Here is a 15,806-nt window from a genome sequence, read left to right on the forward strand (position 1 = left end):
TAAACCACCCTTCCCAAAGAGAAATTGAAAATTCGTCCCTTTTTTTTTATTATTAAAGAAAATTATACAAATTCTTCTTTTTCTATGGTTTTATTTTATCAAAAATAGTTGGCACCCAATTTAAAAAGTTGGAAATGATTGAGAAACCAACGTATACTGAATCCAAAGTTAAATTTTATCTATCCCAAGGACAGGAAAATGGACTAAAGTACACCTCCACTATTTAATAAGACCCACTGTTGATAGATCAAAATCTTAACCTTATTATATAATCTCAACCCCAAGATCTATAATTAAATTTCTAGACCCTTATGTTGGACCCACTAAATGATTGATTTTGAGCCGTAAATGTATCTGATAATTATACATGCATTACATCAAGACTTCCATTAGTTGGCAAAGCAAAACTGAGCACGGTTTGGCCAATTTGTCCAATCTTGTCTAATGGCCAGACCATAAAGAAGGATTTATATATCTATATAATAAGGTTAGAAAAAAAGACCAGTCAAATACTAACGGTCGTTAATCTTACATAATTAGACTTACATAGGAAAATTACACTTAGCCCCCTTGACCATTTGACTAAGATTATCTCTGACAATTATTGATGAATTTAATCCTCAAATGACAAAATTTTGTAATATAAGTCATCTAGAAAAGGACTTACGATTTGATGGGACTCATTTTCAAGGGAATATAAATTTCTCAAAATATTTAGTCTTGAGGTTAGGAATAATAATCTGAGATTGCGTACAACGGAAAATCACTTATTTTAGGAAAAATCATTTTTTCACCCATTTTCCATCCACAATTTAATTCTAGTATTTAAATATAAAAAATTATAACAGAATTTTGTCAAACTCAAAAGGGCAAGTGACATAATTTTGGAATCAGTCAGGCATGTGTAATATGCTACAGTAGGGGAGGGGAGGGGAGAACTCGAAATCTTATTTTTATAACAGAAATAGTTTCAGAAACATTCAAGAAAAAAAAAATTAGGGGAGAACTTTTCTCTTTTGCACCAAAACCTCTATATTGATTGCAAACCCGAAGAAGAAAAATTGTATTAATTCTTTTTCATTTGCCCTTTCTAGACTCTAGTTTGTAAAATCCAATTTCTCAGCAAATAATGGACCTCTGCATGACCCAACTGAATAATTCTAAGTTATAATGTAACAATATTTGCAACAAAGAAATGTCTTTCTGTTGTTATTTAAGAATTTTTCCCTCTCTCTCTCTCTCTCTCTCACTCTCTCTCTTCAATAATAAATACAAATGGTTGATAATGAAATATATGGTTTGTGACTTGTCAATGGGTAACTTAGAATTTCAGGCACATTGATGCGAAACAGAAAATAAGAATAAAAGGCATATCTAGTGAACAAATGTGCTAATTAAGTTAGGTTAATATTATTATTTTTTAATTTCAATGTAAAAAAAAAAAAAAAAAATCTTTTATCACCCCCATTGGACATGGGGTACCTCAAGTTATCCGAAGAGATTTTACACCATATCAATGTGGAAGTATTACTGACAAAAGCACCATGTTATGAAATGAAGATGAAACTCAGACGTAAAATTACATTATGCTCTTGTTTGGTAACATGACCCATCCAGCTGAAATGCTTCTTTAATTTCTATTAGAGTGCATGTAAGAAGTAAATCTAGATCGACTTTTAACTTCAGCATTTGATTGAAAATGAAAATTTTAATTATTATCAAATTAAAATTTTAGACCCTAAATGACATTTATGGACCAAGTACGTATATGTACCACATTCCTCGTGTTGCCCATACACGCGTTTTATTCAGCCATGTTTTATTATCATGTTTTGCTTGTTGAAGAGTACAATCTTCAAATAAAAAAAAGTCAGCTTTGAATCACTCTAACTAATGTATTATTTATGTAATAAGACCTAACAAAAAAACAAATGCCCAATAAAAGAAAATTAATATATCCCCACATCTTTTGCTGTGGCCCATTTACCCATATCAAAGACTATTCTAAATATTCCATTTGGCCGTAGTAAGGTCGTGCAAAATGGAGCCATAGTGTGACTCGTGTCATTCAATAATTGTCCACTGGATTGGCACCCCAACTTTTACTTATTACACTCCAATTAAAAATTAAAAATAAGTGAATAGTGGTGTACAATAATTCTTTACCACCTACGTGATTCTATTATAAATACATCTTTAATGGATATGTTAGTCCCTCATATTATGAAATGTGTTGATCAATATTTATATATACTCTAAATGATTTTGACATATTCAAGTCATGAATTTTATTTATTGAAACTCATATCGAAATCATGAAACTTACTCATTGGATGTATATAAGTACGAGTCTTAAATATAAAAAAATTCCCATTTATTTATAAGAGTAAAACATCTCTTCCTATAACTTCCACGAAACTAGGATCTAGAACGGTGCCCTATTCTTATTCTATAAGAACTATGTTTGGGTAACACTTTGGTGGTTTGTTTAGAACACATTGAACTCCTAATTGAACTATTTTTTTTTATAGGATTTGCAACCTAATGCCTTTAATCTCCAATGAAAAATGGCATGTAGACACCATTTGTTGATGTAGGAATGGGATACTGTTATGAATCACGACTCATTTAAAACTTCATTTGATCTCATTCTCATAGGCCTTTAGGGTATGTTTGATTGCATGGAAAATGATTTTTCATAGAATTTGAAATCTACAAAAAAATAATGGTGGAAAATAAGTAAGGTTGAAAAATCAAATTTCATTATTTGATTTTACTTGGATAAAATCATGAAAAAATATATAAAAGAAGAAGAGGAGAGAACATAGTGGTGGTGGTGACAATGAAGGTGAGGGAAAGAGAAGAAGACGAAGAAAGAGAGAGAGAAGATGGTCGGAGATGATAATGACGACGATGACGACGAGATTAGTGTGATAGTGATTATGATGATGGTGGTGGTGGTGATGGTATGGAAGAAGAAGATATGAATGAGAATAAAAAGATGATATTTTAAAAATGAAAAATATGGATTGATTTCATTTTTTTCAACCATATGGGTGGGAAAGTAAAATTCATATTTCTGTGAATTTTTTAATTGGGATGAAAAATTAATTTTTATGAAAAAATATAATCAAACACATAAAAAATATCATTTTTTATAAAAATTAATTTTTCACCATATTTTTCATGTGCAATTAAACATACCACTTCCTTTTGTCCACTAAGGACGGCAAGGCATATGGGCTAAAGTAAACAAACACATCTTTCAGACAATTGTCAAGCTGCAAAGCAGCACATCCACCAGTTAATTATTAACTATTCTCATTAAAAAGTTTCAACCGTTCGATCTATAAAAAGTTTTACCTGGACCCACTGATCGATGGGTTGAGGCACAAATGTGTATAATATTAATTATATGTGCGTCACATCAAGATGTTCATTAGTTGGCAAAGCAAATCTAAGGAAAGTTTCGCCAACCTGTGTCCATTCCTGGCCAGACCACAAAGTAGGGAATTCTTTAACATTTTTGTAGAGAAATTTCATTGGCAAACCAACTTTCACTTACAACACACCAATCCTTTTAAAATTGAACAGTAATTTACACTTTACATAGAGATTGGTGTGTTATGATTAAAAGTTGGTGAGTTAGTAGAAGCCCTCTTTTATTTATTTATTAATGTTTAATAAAGATAGAAAAATTACCAGGTCAAAATTCAAATTCTAAAGCTCGTAAACATAGAATAATTAATCACACATTAAAAAAAAAACAAAGTAGAGTCTGCTTCCTTCACCTTTAGACTATGATAATTTCTGACTATTCTCAGAGAAATTGATATAAATGACAAAATTTAGAGATCTAAGTTGAAGAGAAAATGATCTTTCTAACCTCTGCATGGTTTTAATTTTAAACCTAGTAATTGTGACTTTGATTAGTTAAATCATTTAAATAGATTCAAAATTATTTGTCATGAAGGGTAAGAAGAGAGGTAATTCAAAATTCTGGGATTCAGTGAGAGGCAAATGTAATATGCTACAGTATTTAGGGAGGTAACTCAAAACTCCTATTTATATTACAGAAATAATTTCAGAAACATTCAAGTAAAAAAAACAAAACAAAAATTAAGAGGAAAAAAATTATATATTTCACAAGAAATTCTACATTGTTTACAAACCCAAAGAACAAAAATTGCAGAAATGTTATTAATTCCTTTTTATTTCCCTTTTTTTTTTTAGTCCGTAAAAATTAAAATCAAATATCATCTGTTAACTTGCGCAGAAAAAAAAAAAAAAATAGAACCTTCAAATGTCTGTATAATCTACAGAAAAGGATGAAACATCTGTCACCCTCCGCGACTAGAAAACCAAACTCTCTCTCTCTCTTTCTTACGATTCAAGAGAGAATGGGGTCTTCAAGAGATCGTAAGGAGCCCATAAAGCGTCCAATGGACAAGGCCGATTCGCGTCGAGTCGAGCCCAAGGCTTCCCCTTTCCGCTCCAATGTAACAAACTCACCGGACCCGGATGTAAATCCCGGCAGAGTCCCCTGAAATTGTCCCCGCCGAGACCATGTTGGTTCCATCGATGATCCACTGGAGCTATATTTCCGGCAAAAACAAGCAAAAATGGCGGCAATGAACCCAATTCGTAGATCCTCATTCGCTTCTGAAGCTCCATCCATTCTTCGATTTTCGTCGTAAAATCTCCTTTTCTCCATCTTTCGAGATCGATCACCATAACTCCTGTGTTAAAGTAGCAAGCTTTTCGACCAGCGAAGGTCAAAGAGAGAGATGGATTTGACCAGAAAGTTGGGGTGAAGTAAGAGGTGAAGTTCGCGTTACAGTATTCTGGTGCAGCGAGGACTGAGTCGGGACCGAGTGGGGTTGCAGCGAGTTTAGCTATGTCATCGACTAAGATTAGATCTGAGTCGAGGTAGACGACTCGGTTGATGCATAAAGGGAGGAGATTTGGGAGATAGTTGCGAGCATAGTTGAGTGGGCAGTCGAGAGCGGAGCGGATTGAGGTGGAGATGAGTCCTAACACGGACGAATCGTCGATTGAGTAGAGTCGGAATCGGAGGTAAGGAAACGAGTTGGAGATTGAATGGTTAAGGTGGTGGGAGTTTGTTGAGGCAGAGGTGATGAAGTGGAAATCGATGTTTTGTGGGCAAGAAGAGTGTTGGAGGACAGAGAGGATTGCTGCCATGGACCCACGAAGGTAAGCTGCGTCGAGAGTCATTGCCACGTGTACGGTTTGATCTGAGCAGAACATGGAGTCTGTGTCTGGGATTGAGGGGCAATCTGGGGAATTGTAGAATTGAGGAGCTTCTCGAAATTGATTGGTAGTGGTAGCATTGATGGTGGTGGTGATGGAGAAGAGGAGGAAGAGAGAGAGATAGAGAAGGTGAATGGGTGTATGGTAAGGCATGATGTGGGGTGCAAGGTTTAGAAAGAGCCAAAGAGGTGTTGGGTTTTAAAGAGAGAGAGAGAGAGAGAGGAATTTGCTTTGTGACCACGTTGGTTTAAAAAGGAAGCCAAGCTGGCTGAGATGCGAAGTCAATGGGTTCGTAGTTCGCTTCACATTGGTCCTAGATTTTTGGAGAAAAGTTCTGCTATGCAAACTCGATAGCAACATTTGATACGCAACTCCAAAACTGATGCTTCTTTGAAACCAATGTTTTGACTCTTAGGTGTCGGGTTGGTTCTAGTTTTGGTTCCATATCCTATGCAACCAAAACCCTTATTGTTTTACATCCGGTTCACAAATCAATCGAATCAAAACTAGAATCATCCAAAAATCTCGTTATATGATTTTAATTCTTGATTTTTATCAGCTCGTATTGGTTTAGTTTCTCACTAGTGGTTTGATTCCTAGAAACCCAACTCTAATTGATTCCAATAAAATGGGACCTAAAACTATTCAATTTTGATTTCAATTTGGCTTTGATCACCCATTGACACTCTCAATTATCACTCATATTATTTACACAAAATAAGTATCCATTATTTTAGTGACCTATTGACTTCTTTTCTTTTTGATGTTTTTACTAGATACTTACCCCCCATATTGTTCCCGGGAGGTGAACAAGAGTTGAAAGTAGCCCTCGTCCCAATGGAAGACACGGGGGGGTAGGTAGAATGACTCGAAATCGTAAGTGCCACACAACTTCCCTAAAATGGATAATATAATTATGATACATATCCATATTTTCCATGTGAAATCGAGTTTCAATTCAAATACCACAACGACACAAATCTTTTAATCAAACCAGATTCATTGAAACGATTCTCATTAAACACCATTAGTTTAGTGGGACAAATAAGTAAAAAAAAAAAAAACATTGCAACATGGTATGAGATACTCTTACTACCATTGACAATATTCTTACAATGGGAAATGGCTTTTAGAGATTCATAGTAATTATCATCCTCTTATTAGGTCTCCTTCCATAGTTTGGATGACTTTTTTTATTTTGGTTTATATAAATCCAATTAGGCTTCTTATATTGCAACTAGGTCTTAAAAATACTTTATTTTATTTCACTCACTAATAACATCACCTTGGGCGAACCCTTCTACCTAAGTTGCCATGGTCATCATCCGCATCAAGTATAATATTTCTTATTTCAATATTTTTTCATAATCTAAGCTCTAAGAGCCCCATAACAATGATCAAGCTCTCTACTATGTGCTCTGCAAATTTCATTCTTAATTCCTCTATATATCATTTGAATTGAATTATTAACTCCTCCCCAATTGTTTTACATTGTTTTATGGGAAAATTTTACCATTTATCTGTAGCATTTGTCTCTGATACCAATCATTGTCCTCATAGAATTTTCTTTCCAATGGATTTATTTTTGTTTTTTTTATTATTATAATTTTTTAGGTAAACTAGTTCATATAATTACATTTGAGTCTTAGTAATTTTTTTCTTATTTAAAATAACCAACACATATAACTTATTTTCCAAAAATTAAGGATACAACCTGTGGAGGATATTTTTCAGACACTAACATGTGGCAATTATGAGATGGTTATGCCGAATATCCAACTGAATAATGAACATCGAAAGAAGGGAGATCGGGTGTTACAGGGAGAGAATCTTAAATCGAGATTCTGAAGATCAAGGATATAGTTTGAAAACATCGCATCCCTGAAAATCAGGAATTTAACCATATTTGTAAGAATCAAGAGAAGTCCAAAAAAGGATGAAAATTACTGAAACATAAAGAACGGAAATCATGGAGAGAATCAAGGAGAAAGCTCTTATAAATAGATAGGCACAATGCATTGCAATGATGCAATTTTCTCCATTAAATCCTAAATAATATTTTCTTGTACTAAGGTTCAAACTTGGACGTCAAAGAAGTGTTTTTGCAGGCACACCCAAATGTACAGGAAAGAGAAGAATTTGAATTAAGTGGGAATCTTGAGGTAATACAAGTTTTTGTATCTACACAACCCAATCGATTAAAGGGTCGACCCTTTAACTTGTTATATGAAAAATAACACTAAGTTCATTCATCTACGACTTCTAGAAGATAGATTTTTGAGTCTTCAACAAAATTTATTTTTGTTTATGTAAATTATATTTTTATTATTATTTGTGAAATAATATTCATAGTCAATTATGGGTTCTATAATGGATTATTGATATCATAATCCATTACTAGAATGGTTATCATATGGTCCATAGTCTGAGATTTTGTAATTATATTCTTATTAGTTATTTTAAGTCATGCAAATATTTGAAAATGAGTAGGCTTCAATGTTTGCAAAATAACACCATTATTTGGTGGGGACAAGTAGAGAAGACAACCCATAGGCATTAAAAGGCCACTAAAAGGTTAATAATAATAGATATTACAATCATAATATTTTGCAACCTGTCGCTAGTGTCTATGATTTTCAATTATATGAATAAAGAATAAACAAAAATTATAGAAATCTTGGTAGTTGTATTTTTTTTTTCTTCACATAGTATCATTACCTAAAAGACTTTGGTGGAGGGATTTATTTCTAAAAAGTCTCTAAGTTTTGGATTATAATTTGATGATTATATTTTTTTATTTATTTCTTAATGATCCCGCATTAGTCAGTATTAGCGAATTCGTCGCTTTTTATTTATTGTCAAATTTGACAATAAAAAATGGTGAACTCAGCACTAGTAAAATCCACCCATTTTTAATTTTTGAATTTTTTTCGATCAAAATAAGTAGAAAGATCGGTTAAAAGCTTGAGATAACAACTTGATTAAATGATTTCAAATCCAAAGAATCATATTAATTATTTTCTTCATTATTAAAATAAATAAATAAATAATATTTGACTTTTTTTAATTTTAAAATTTAAAAAGTGGAGATTGGAATATTGAAAACTCCTGAGTCTCTTTAATTAAATATATAAAAAGGAAAATAAATAAAGTTTTACTCTTGTTGATAAATCATTATCGGAGAAAGCTCCTACTCATCGGTTCTCTCCATTATACAAGAAGTTAGTGTGAAATGACAATAAGGCCACGGAACGCTGACACCATCATAAACGCGTCTTTCACCTCTTGCTCATCTCAAATAAAAGTTTGTGTCGGTCCCAATCCCGGCCCGAGGACATGTGCCACGTGTCATTCACATACGGTCTTACACGTGTCATTCACATACAGTCCTACGAGAGAAATCCATTTGTATCCCGATGAAAAGTATCCATGATTTGATAGACATATACACGTCAGCAATATCTCAATCGATGTCAATTTCTATGTTCCATTCAGTTAATGAGAGAACGCACGCTTCAATTGAACACAAAGGGAAAGGGCCTCTTCTCCTTCCTTCCTTCCATGTCGTTAATGGATCGGGTCCAGATTGGACCCGGGCTGATCCAGAACAAACTGATTACAATATTAATGGACTGGTATAGAGATTCAGATAAATTCCAATTAGATCTCAATACCAAGATCCAAATCCTATACAATAAGAATTGCATCAGATTAATTTTGATTTGAAATACAAAATTTAAACAAATTTTGTATATTTACAACAAAATGTATAATATAATTTACATATTTTCATAAAATGTATCAGATTGGACTCCTATCAAATTAAATCATATTGAACTAGAACCTATCAAATATTCAAATCGGATCTTCATCCAAACCCAAATCGGAAGTATCAGATGGAAACACATCACATTTTGGATCTGATTCAGTCCATTGGTGGCCCAACATTTTCAATCCCCTTCTCCATGTGATTCGGGTCTTAATGGGTAGAGCATCCGGATGTCCAATCCAAAGTACCTCTAGGAAGTAGGAACCATACCATCCCCGCATTATATAGTGTTGTTTATCTCATGGTGATTAAAAATACTTTATTTTATGGCAATTGGGAAATTTATAACTATAATTTTTGGGGGCCATCCATGAGATTATTAGAACAAAATAGTGGTCACAGATAAAATTTTGAGGGCTTATACCGTCTGTGACCAGCTTTTTATTAACAAATCAAATAATGAAATTAAACATAATGTTTGGTGTGCTGATAACCATTCTAGTTTTCTATTATTTTTCTTTTTTCTATGGAAGTTTCTTTGATTTGGATTTCTACTTAGGTGAGGTATTCTCTGATTTATTATGAAATAAAATTCATAGGTAAGAACAAATCACAGATTGATTGCTCTCAAATTACTTTTCTGTTGTAGTTGCTCATTTCGTCGTCTTTGTTTTTTAGTCTTTCTTTTTTCTTTGTTTGAAGGGATCTTCTTTTGTGTGTTTATATGCTTATTTGATGTGTTATATATAATTTTGTTTGATAAAGATTTGAGATACCCTAGTATTTTCATATAGATGACATAGCCACTTGACTTCTGCCTTCTCTAAGAGTCAAATATAAAATGGTGTCTTCAATCTCTTACCAAAACCCCTTGAAATTTCTCTCTTAATCCAGTAATCTTCAACCCTTAGATAAAATTTTAATATCATTCTCATCAATCTCAAGATTATATTTCTTATTCAACCTTTAAAACTCAACAACCATATAGGATTTTTGATGAAGTTGAAATCAATAGATTTTCACGAGAAAATTTAATGTTTATGGTAACAAGTTGACGAAGATGTCAAACAGAAAATAATAAATAAATTTATGTGAGAGATTGAAAAAGTTGAAGATGACAAATTTTAAGTTAGGTTTTTTTTTTTAATGGTTGAAAATTAGGAAATTTAGATCAATTTTTGTTATCTTTCCCAGTAGATTGGAGTCAAGATAACAAACTTGTGGTAATTAAATCATGACTTGGTGGTAGGGGTGTCAATGAATCGGATTTCACTTTCTATTTCAATTCCAACTCTCAGTTCGTATAAATTCTTATTCTCAATCTGTTTGATTTCAAGAGATCCAACTCTAAACGTTTTAATAAAAAGGGATTTAGAACTATTCCTCCAATTTCAATTCCGATTCTATTCCGGTTAAATAGGGCACCTATTTAAACCTCTACTTGGTGGGCGTAGTGGCAAATTTTTAGCCATTAGGTACAAATAATGTGAAAAATGTTCAGTGGGGCCAAATAATGTATCACACGGCTTTTTGTTGATTAATTGGTGGACAGCTGCACAAAGAGAAGGTTCCCCATAAATAATTATAATCCATCCCACCAATTTTGAACGAAAGAAAGGAAATATAGGTGTGGTAGTATTGAAGAGGAGCAGTCATCCAGTCAAAGATGAGTCTTTAAGTCAAAAAGGTCTGTTATAAAGGGACCACCGGATTCAATATTTAGGTCATTTCTCAACTATCTTTCTATGTAATATTTTTTTTTTTACTATCTTTTACACATTTTTTTTTAACTTGGTTTAATTTGCAACAAAATACTCTTTTACATCGATTTTTCAAATTGAGATGATATTTTATTAAAAAGGAAGTAGAATATAAGAAATAATACATTGAAGACAAATATTTGAATTAAAAAATATGAAGAAATTATTAAAACGGCAATGTATTTTGCTAAAATCATTTAAGCAATCATAAGTTTTTAATATTTACAACAATTATCATATTATATCATTTTTTTTATTTTATGAAAATGATTATTTGATGTGATTGTGAGCTCATTGGAAGGGTAAATAAGAAAATAGCAAATGCGACTCTACAATATATAATCATTTTTTGTAAAATAAGTAATTATAATATAATATCAGATTTATGGCCATTTTTGTAAATATTAAAAAAAAAAATGGTTTGTTCATTAATTTTTACAAAATATTCAAAACGTTTTGGCAAACACCTAAAAATGTAGATTTGGGTTATGTACATAAGTTTTCCAACGCATACAATCTAGATTTTATATATGCATACTTCGGAAAGGGAACAGATCTTCTTTAGCCCCATTTTCTTGTAGCTCTTCATCTACAGTACACAAAACACCACTTTAAAATAATAATACTATTAGGAATTCTTATCTCTTGTACTCATGCTTTATATTATATTTGGAAAAAAAAAAAATTCTTTTTAACATGATCCATGACTTTGAAAATGGACGGTCACTGAATCTCCAATTTTCAAACACTTTCCAACTGCGTAATATAAGTTTGTGGTTGACATGGCATTCTCTTAACCGTTCTATAGGGTGCTACAGGAAAATGGAGTTATATATATAGGATCCGCTCCCCCTTCCAAAAAGAAAAACAAACAACTACTAATTATATATATATATATATATTTTTAGCATGAGGCATGATCAACATTGTAGTGATCAAGTAATGAAATTAATTACCTTTTAAGAAATGCTTAAATTACTTTACTTTACTTAAATACATCTTTACTAGTATAACACAAGAAAGGAGTAAAAGTGGTAAAATCGTGAAATTTCCTTTTAAGAAATGCTTAAATTACTTTATTTTACTTATAATAAGAGAATGGAGTAGAAGTGGTTTGACACAAAAATTTGGATCTCACAACTGCCCCCCACCTTTACATGTAAACTTAATATGATCAAGGTAATTTTGGTTAAAAACTAAGAAATTTACAATCCCACATTCAATAATCACATTGGTTTTATTTTTCTTCAAAATTACAAAAATATCTCTTTTTACTATGCAAATCTTAAAAACACTAAAACAAATATCTAATACATGTGCGTTTGCACGTGCCACCTTCTTCCAATTCACTATAAAAGCAAAAGAGTTGACACGTCAAATTGCATTTGCATTTGATTAAATTGTTAGTCTATGAGTGTTGATATCATGAATTACAAATTCGTCTCACCTATTTATCATTGACTAATAAACTGTCTTGCATAATAGGGGGAAAAAAGAGAGTAAATGATCACATAATGGATATACTAAGTTAGTGTTGGAAAAAAAAATTGTAAACCCCGAGATAATTGCATGACAAAAGATGAAAAAAATCAAGAAATCTTAAATAAAAATTTCACAATTGAACAGAAATAAATAATTAACTAAGTTAATTGGAAAGATCTCTATGGGAAATGAATTTGGACTAAAACTTATGTTTTCCTATTTATTTTTATATTTTTGAAATTGCCTAATCAATTTTCAATGCCAATAGTTCTTTATTATACACAATTCCTTCAATTATCACTTTAGTTTAGAATTTGAAAAGAATAAAAGTGAAAGATTTACAAAAGAAATCAACTACTTTTTGAATTGTAGTGCATCCATAAAAAAATGTTCCTATCAAAGCAATTCTCTTAAATGCACTTTTGATGAAATTGCTATTGTACAATTGATTATTTGGTATTAATCTTTACGAAATGCTTTTACAAACTTCTTATTTATTTATTAGATCCAAGCCTCTTAGAATAAGTGCTAATCCTCGGGGCACGTACAATCCCTCCCTCCCACATGCACCAAGTAATTTCAAAGTCAAATCCGTGAGGGTGGCCCCTTAGGGAGGATTCAAATTCAAGACCTCCACTTCTTAATGTCTAAAATTTTAAGTTTCATTAAATTCCTACAAACTAAAACAGTCAGAAATACGTCTAAGCCACTTATCACTCTTGCCAATTTTTGACTTCTCTTATAAGGGAAGCATTTCTCCAATTTGCCACTAATAACTAATTTGATCCCAAAAATACATATAGCATAAAAAATTTAAGAATAAATCATAAAACACCAATGTTGGGGTGACATAGGATTTACTACAATTCTCACAATTTTAATGTGGGGGTGTGCACATAATAGCAAGATTATGTGCCCACCTCCACATTAGAATTGTGAGAATTGCAATAAATCCTATGTCACCCCAGCACGACTCATCACAAAATGCATTCCCAAACATTACTACTTTTTACAAAGATTTAAACGTCAAGGCTCAAAACCTCCATATTTACTCAACTAGGGACACCGACATCTGACACACAACTAAGGAGGTGGTCCAGTGGGTCAGAAATGACCGAAAAGTCAGCAAACCAGCAGACCACGTTATCTGACCGTGGCCTAAAGTCAAAGTACCACGAAAATTTGAGAAAAATAATTAAATATTTTTTTTGGGTAGAAAAGTAGTTTTCCTCCACCAGATTGTTTGGTACAATTCCGCGTACGGAGTCAAAGACGGAATAATTTTCCTTCGAAACTATGATGTTGTCATCCTCATGTTGACGTTGACCCTACTTCATCACCAATAATTGTTCTCTGAGCTTCACTTCATGTACATCTCGAGGACATAATTTTTTGAAATATCTACGAAACCGTACCGCCTAACAAAACAAATATGAAGAAGTTTCTACAACCCTTCCTTCCTTCCTTGAGAGAAATGCCCTAATCATTTAAATAATACTGAATGGTATAAGACCAACATTTGTTTATGGTCGAATTCCTCAAAGTCAATAATAGTTCGTTAATTATTATTGACCAACTGCATTGTTTATGATTAAATAGTAATAAGAACTGCATTATTTATGATTTATGATATGGTATAGAGATCTGTTAATGGAAAGAATCAATCCTGAAATCCAACCCACTGGTCGGATGTGGATTGAGGGTTTGGATTTTGATAAGGATCTAATTTGATAATTTATTAGATATATCCGGATTAACCTTGTGTGAACTAATGAAATGTGAGAAGAAATGTAAATTTTATCACATATTTTGTTTAAATATTTATAGTTTTTCTTCATTTTAGAATCAAATTGGGCTTGATTGGATCCGTACCCAATCTGATTATTGTTATGTTGCTTTGGGATAGTCTGGTACAATAATCGGTATGAAAGTTTTGGGGTGATTGGAGACTTTAAGTTTAATATTGATTTTGATGAATATAATGATATAAATCAATATAGTTGCTCAACAAAGCACTTTTCGTTTAGTTAACAATTAAATGTAATAAAAGTAGTGATGTATGTTATTTATTTTTTTCTTTTAGACTTTGTATTTTATCAATAGACAATGAGGATTTACTTTCTAAAAAAAGATTTTTAGGTTTGATCTTCTCAGGAGGTTTTATAGAGTTTATTATTATTTTTTCTTCCAAATTTGAATTTATCGATTGATGAAGTTGTATTTTAGGAGAAAAGTTTTTAAGCTTGATCTTCTCTAAATATTTGAGTACAAGTTTTATATTTGAATTTTTTGCTTCTCTAGGAGGACATGAAAATTGTTTTTCTGGAAAAAGAGTTTTAATCTTTTTAAGAGAAAATAATTCAACATCCTCCCAAATAGACTACAGTGGTATTTAAAGACCTTGGGTGAGGAAGATTTTTAAGTTTACCCCCTAACTTCACAGGTTTCAATTAATTGATTAAAAGGTCGATTTAATCCCATTTAAAATTTTCATGATTATAAGGACTTTTGGTGGGATCCTCCATTTTTTTTGGTGTGAGACCTACAAATAGACTATTCAAGTTATTGGACTCTCAATTTGGTTATTTTGTAGGCCATGGTTTCAGTTTGACGTCTCGTCTCATTTATGGAAGACATCGAGCTGTCTTGGATAAGACATCCATTTACCTCGATATATAATAATTGATTTACATATATTCAAATTAAAATAATTATAATTTTTTAATAAATAAGATAAATTAAAAAATATTTAATCACAAAATCATGTTTTAATTATATAATAAATATTTAAATTCTAAAAAAAAAAAAAAATTATTTTATTCAAACTCTACTAAATCTAAGATGAGATTTTCAAAATATCATCTGAGAGATCTCGTTTATATCGAGAGATGATGTGAATGTTTAGACACAATGTATATCTCTGTTGTTGTTGAACGTGAACCATGTTGTAGGCTCGATCATCGTCCATTGGGTCCGTGGGCTCAATACTCAGCATGTGTCACTTGGATTTATTTGAACAATGATTTGATTTGGGACAACCCAGATCATGAGATACTATTCCTATTAAGTGAATCCAAATTTAAATTTGTGGGACCCACTTCTGATTTTTAATTCAATAAAAAATCGAGGACCAGAAGTTTTTAGATAATTTTGGATTATTGTAAAATTTTGTTGTCTACAGTTACTTAAAAACAAAGAATTTCCATTCCATTAAATTGGATGATATTACCAAATAGAAATCCCTAATACTCTTCACAAATCTTTAAAATTCATGTGTTGCACTCCTTTAAATCTAATGTAATTCTTCTTACGTAATCATGATGTCGTGGGTTCAATCAAGCTTACGCATAAAATAAAATAAAAAGGACATGTACCATTGGCCGAGAGCTATCAGTTGCAACTTTATTACAAAATCTCCATTACTCTATTACTTAAGAAACCTTACTGGCATGACTAACTTAGTAAATATTTCAAATCTTACTAAGGCGATCGGCCGACATGGATTATCAAATTGCCAATCCAAG

At 31.9% G+C, this 15,806-nt stretch overlaps 1 protein-coding gene across 1 annotated transcript; it reads right to left on the reverse strand.

The window, feature by feature from the left end:
- Positions 1-4,129: 4,129 nt before the first annotated feature.
- On the reverse strand, positions 4,130-5,499 carry PARVUS (Nucleotide-diphospho-sugar transferases superfamily protein). Its single transcript, XM_086439148.1, has one exon. The coding sequence runs from the start codon at positions 5,422-5,424 to the stop codon at positions 4,384-4,386; it is 1,041 nt and encodes a 346-aa protein (XP_086295274.1). The 5' UTR covers positions 5,425-5,499; the 3' UTR covers positions 4,130-4,383.
- Between the last annotated feature and the right edge of the window lie 10,307 nt (positions 5,500-15,806).

The sequence above is a fragment of the Akebia trifoliata genome, chromosome 4, assembly GCF_017979445.1.
Source record: "Akebia trifoliata isolate Shusen 1 chromosome 4, ASM1797944v1, whole genome shotgun sequence".
Taxonomy (NCBI): Eukaryota; Viridiplantae; Streptophyta; class Magnoliopsida; order Ranunculales; family Lardizabalaceae; genus Akebia; species Akebia trifoliata.

Excerpts from the sequence above, each read along its gene's own strand:
- PARVUS (XM_086439148.1), bottom strand. The coding sequence starts at position 5,424 with ATGCCTTACCATACACCCATTCACCTTCTCTATCTCTCTCTCTTCCTC.